Raw genomic sequence first — 4,721 nt, 5'->3', positions numbered from 1 at the left:
AAAGTCTTAAAAGTATATATAAAAATTATATATTTATATTTCGGTTTGATTCGGGTTTTTTTACTCAATACCAAAAAATAAAACCAAACCTCACCCGTTTTTTTATTCGATTCGGTGTGGTTTTCCAGTTCGGTTTGTACGCCCCTAATTGTATGAATGGCCATTTCTAAAATTCAAAACAGAAAAAAGATTCAGACACTAAATTTGAGTTTATACAGGATCATAGAAAGGTAGAAGAGATTAAAAATTAGAACTCGTAAAAAATCGTAAAAAGAAGAACACTTTGTTAGAGTGGAGGCCCACAGAACCAAAAGGATCCACACACAATCACTCCATAAACTCTTTGTTCATTTTTCTCCTACTTTACAAGTACTAGTATGATATCACTATTACCTTTTCACACTTTTGCCAAAAATGCAACCTAAACTTCTCAACATCTAACGTGGTCAATAATAAAGTTTCAACTCAACCGTTCATCGTTCATGGAGTTAATATCTTATTGGCAAAACTGTTTACCAAAGCCAAAGCGTTGCTAGTCACCTCCTTCACCTTCCCTACACGATCACAGACATTCAATTTCAGCGGTTCGTCATCAGTAACATCCTCAAATCCATCGGTGCAAGTGTCCTCATTAGTTAACGCTGCACTCATCCATGTCTGAACGTTACTCATCTGAAACCTCAACGACTCGCTGGAGCCATCTAGCTTACGCAACTGACGCAATGAACCGCGTATTTGGTCGACGGTGTCCCCGAAAATCGAGAAGCAATCATGGAGGGCAGCTACAACTCGTGGCTGCGCTCCATAGTCAGCCTCACGGGATAGGTTGGAAAAGAAAGCTGCCATGCGCTTGGCTTTGGCTAGGCTTACTCCGACGGCTACACGAGCTAGTCGAGCGGGGTCTTGTTGTACTGCGGTGGCATAGTGATTAAGTGAACGGTAGCAGGTAGCAGGATACATGGTGGTTTTACAACTCGACCGAATATATTCTGTGTCAGCAGAGACAAATCCAGGATTTAGAGGTTGGGGAGCGGCAGCATCAGGAACGATGGCAACTGATGAAAACGTGGTAGGGTCAAGGAGAGCGAAAGAGGGGACAAGGCGGAGGTGGAGGAGAACGGCGGTGAAAAGGATGCAGAAGAGGGAAAGAGGACGTGAAGTTTTCATCGTTTATTGTGTTTAGCTCTTTTTCAAACATGCAGTACTTAAAGCATTATGAAGAGTCAAGGTTTGATCTCATGTTTTTGAGGCTGTACTGTTTTTGGGCGAGCTGATATAGGCAATTGGTCTTTAGGTAAAATGACATTTCTATCCTAAGAACAATGTGTAACGTGTTTATTAAAATTATTTTGGAAATTAATTAATGACTGAAAATGGAAGCACTTAATCCGGACTTATTAGATGAAGGAGTCCACTCAAGTCTTGAGAGATGTTATCTCTAATCCGCTTCAAAATATGCTTTATTAAACAAGTAATATAAAGGCACTGCTAGTATTAGTGGCTGTAATTGTTTTTTATGCAGCCCTTAAATTTGTCCCGATTTTCCTCCGAGACACCTTATCTTAGGTCTGTTTCAATTGAACACTTTACCTACTCAAAAAAGTACCTATTAGATACTTTTCTGACACCCAGCAAAAAATAAAGACTGTGTGAATGCACTCGCGGATGACATGGCTTTTTGACTAATTAAAACAAGACATGTGGCATTGGGACCAAAATAAATTTTAAAAAGATAAATTATTGAGTAAAAAAAAATATATTCAAACATAATCCTAATTTTGCTGCCGCCGTCACCTTCTCTCCACTTGCCGTCGTCCCCCACTATTCCGTTCAAATATGTAACGATTCTCTCTCTCTGCCAGTAGGGTTCTTGGCGTATCTTCCTTTTTCTCTCTTCTTCAAGCCCTCTCTAATCTCTATTAGAGAGAATACTTTGAATTTAAAAAAATAAAGTCTTAGAATGGGTTTTTTACCCGTGGAACAACCATGATTCCCGGCAACTCAAACAGGACCGTCGACTTCTCTTTCGACCTCAGCTTTATTTTTTTCGTTTTATTTTCTTTTTTGCTGGTTTTATGGTAGTAGATGGACAATGTATCAGGTGATTTTGGTGAAGTTCATAGCTGACTAAAATGGGAGATTTGCACCAGGGCTGTCCATATGTATTCTTGACTGGTTTTATTGTAGAAAAATGGGTGAAGCTGAAGAAGGTGGTGGCAGATTTGAAAACTTGAGGAAGAAATGAGGCGGCACCGGCGCTGTAATAGCAAATCTGAAGGAAAATAAGAGTAGTGAAGGAGATGAGGTGGCTGGAAAAAGAAGTAGAAGAAGAAAGATGGATAGTGGCGAAGTCGACGGTAGTGGTAAGGTGGTGGATGGGAAGAAGTGGCGGCAAGAAGATAGAAGGAAGAAGAATAGACAAAATAAAAATTTGACTAAATAATGCTTCTCACGCGCTAGTTGAAGGTGCGTTTCACACATCATGCCATGTCAGTGAGAAATGTCTAATGGGTACACTTTTTGAGTAGGTGAAGTGTTCAATTGGAACAAACCTAAGATAAAGTGTCTCAGAGGAAAATCGAGACAAGTTTAGTGGTCCGCATATGATTTTGGCCTTGTTTTTTTAATGCTTCAGTTTTGGTAAATAACTGACACGTGGAGTTAGTTACATTGTCATTGTTTTCCTTTTTCTGTTAGCACAACGAGTAAGTATATTGAAATGCTCTTGCGCATGGTAAATAATAAATTCGCGAATTCTTTTATATGTGTCACGACCCAAAACTATCCTTGTTTTGATGGCGCCTAACGTGGAACTAGACAAGCCGATCTTTTACCAAAAACAACGCGATATTCCATTTTCAAAAATAAATTCACGTAATTAATAATAAAATTTCATAAAGAACATCTGAATAACAAAAGTGCAGAAAGAAAAGCCCGACATCGGGATGTCACTAGTCATGAGCATCTACAAAAAAATGTCCGATAATAGTAAGACTAATACAGTGTGGAAAACAACTAAAAACATCTATAGGAAGATAGGAGGGAGAAGAACAGGGCTGTGATCGCCATGAAGCTACCTCGCTAACTCTAATAGATCCGCGACAAATGAAATCAACACTCACTAGCAGGTCCAGTAATCCCTGGATCTGCACAAAAGGTGCAGGGAGTAATGTGAGTATGCCAACTCGGTAAGTAATAACAGTAAATAAAGACTGAGCAGTAGTGACGAGCAGTAAATTACATAAAGTCCACATCATGAAATCTCAGTAAATACAACACGCTTTCAAATCAATATATGAGTCAAATCACCTCATTTAAAATCCAGTTTTCGGTAAAATTCATTTGAAGACATTTTCAACAGTTTCAACAGAGGCTTAATGCAAAAGAGAGTGAAAGTGATGAAAATCATAAATAGCCCATCGAGGGAAACTCACTCGTATACATCCCCTCGGGCAGACATGAATCATAAACAGCCTCTCGGGCAAACATCACTCGTATAGAGCCCCTCGAGAAAACATGAATCATAAACAGCCCCTCGGGCAAACCTCACCATCACTCATATATAGCCCCTCGGGCAAAACATCACTTACAATCAGGGTACCCACGCTCACTGGGGGTGTGCAGACTCCGGAGGGGCTCCTTCAGCCCAAGCGCTATAACAAGCCACCTCGTGGCATATATCAATCAGGCCCTCGGCCTCACTAAATCATGAATCAATACAACATACTGCAGCGTGCAGTCCAATCCCATAAATTTCCTAACAAATCAGGCCATCGGCCTCACTCAGTCATCAACCTCAAGCCAATCGGGCATTTCAGTAAAAACAGGGAACTCCGCCCAAAACAACATTTATATGCCTCAAAATAGAGCAATAAAACTAAGATGTGCAGTAAAACAAGTATAACCATGACTGAGTATATATTTTCAATCAAAAACAGTGAGAAGATAAGCAGAAAAGGCCCCTAAGGGTCCAAATAGCTCTGGCACAAGGCCCAAATATGGCATTCAACCCAATTTACAGAAACTCTTTCTAAAACACATGATATCATATAGTTTCTATAAAATACGCAACTTTACAGGTGCTACAGAACGGACCAAGTCACGATCCCCAATGGTGCACGCTCACACGCCCGTCACCTAGCATGTGCGTTGTCACGACCCAAACCGAAGGGCCGCGACGGGCACCTGGTGCCTTACTCAACCGAGTACCAACGTAACATATCTTTCTTATCATACTATCAAGGGTAAATGAGATAGAAAACATGTCATGAGATAACAAGAATAAAACATAAGGGAATACTCAACATATGATGACCGAACATGATATACAAACTTATACATGTGACATACGGGCCTATAAGGCCGGCATGACCATTTGTAAACTCAAGACATAGGCAGACAAGGCCATACAAGTATCCATACACCTGACATCTGTCTACAAGCCTCTAAGAGTACATAGAATCATAAAGGTCGGGACAGGGCCCCGCCATACCAATCAATACATATCCAAAGCATACTGACCAAATAGGCAACTCCGGAGCAAGTGGAGTACACCAACACCTTCGCTGAGCTGATAGCCTACTAGGAGGAATGTCAACCTGTCTATCGGGATCTGCGGGCATGAAACGCAGCGTCCCCAGGCAAAAGGGACGTCAGTACGAATAAAGTACCGAGTATGTAAGGCAGGAAAGTATAAACAAGATCAGTAACGTAAAGAGAGA

General features: G+C 40.7%; 1 protein-coding gene across 1 annotated transcript; it reads right to left on the bottom strand.

The window, feature by feature from the left end:
* Positions 1-225: 225 nt before the first annotated feature.
* LOC109205571 (21 kDa protein-like) lies at positions 226-1,266 on the bottom strand. Its single transcript, XM_019368281.1, has one exon. The coding sequence runs from the start codon at positions 1,165-1,167 to the stop codon at positions 481-483; it is 687 nt and encodes a 228-aa protein (XP_019223826.1). The 5' UTR covers positions 1,168-1,266; the 3' UTR covers positions 226-480.
* Between the last annotated feature and the right edge of the window lie 3,455 nt (positions 1,267-4,721).

The sequence above is a fragment of the Nicotiana attenuata genome, unplaced genomic scaffold, assembly GCF_001879085.1.
Source record: "Nicotiana attenuata strain UT unplaced genomic scaffold, NIATTr2, whole genome shotgun sequence".
Classification (NCBI taxonomy): domain Eukaryota; kingdom Viridiplantae; phylum Streptophyta; class Magnoliopsida; order Solanales; family Solanaceae; genus Nicotiana; species Nicotiana attenuata.
This window is presented reverse-complemented; position numbering and strand designations above follow the sequence as displayed.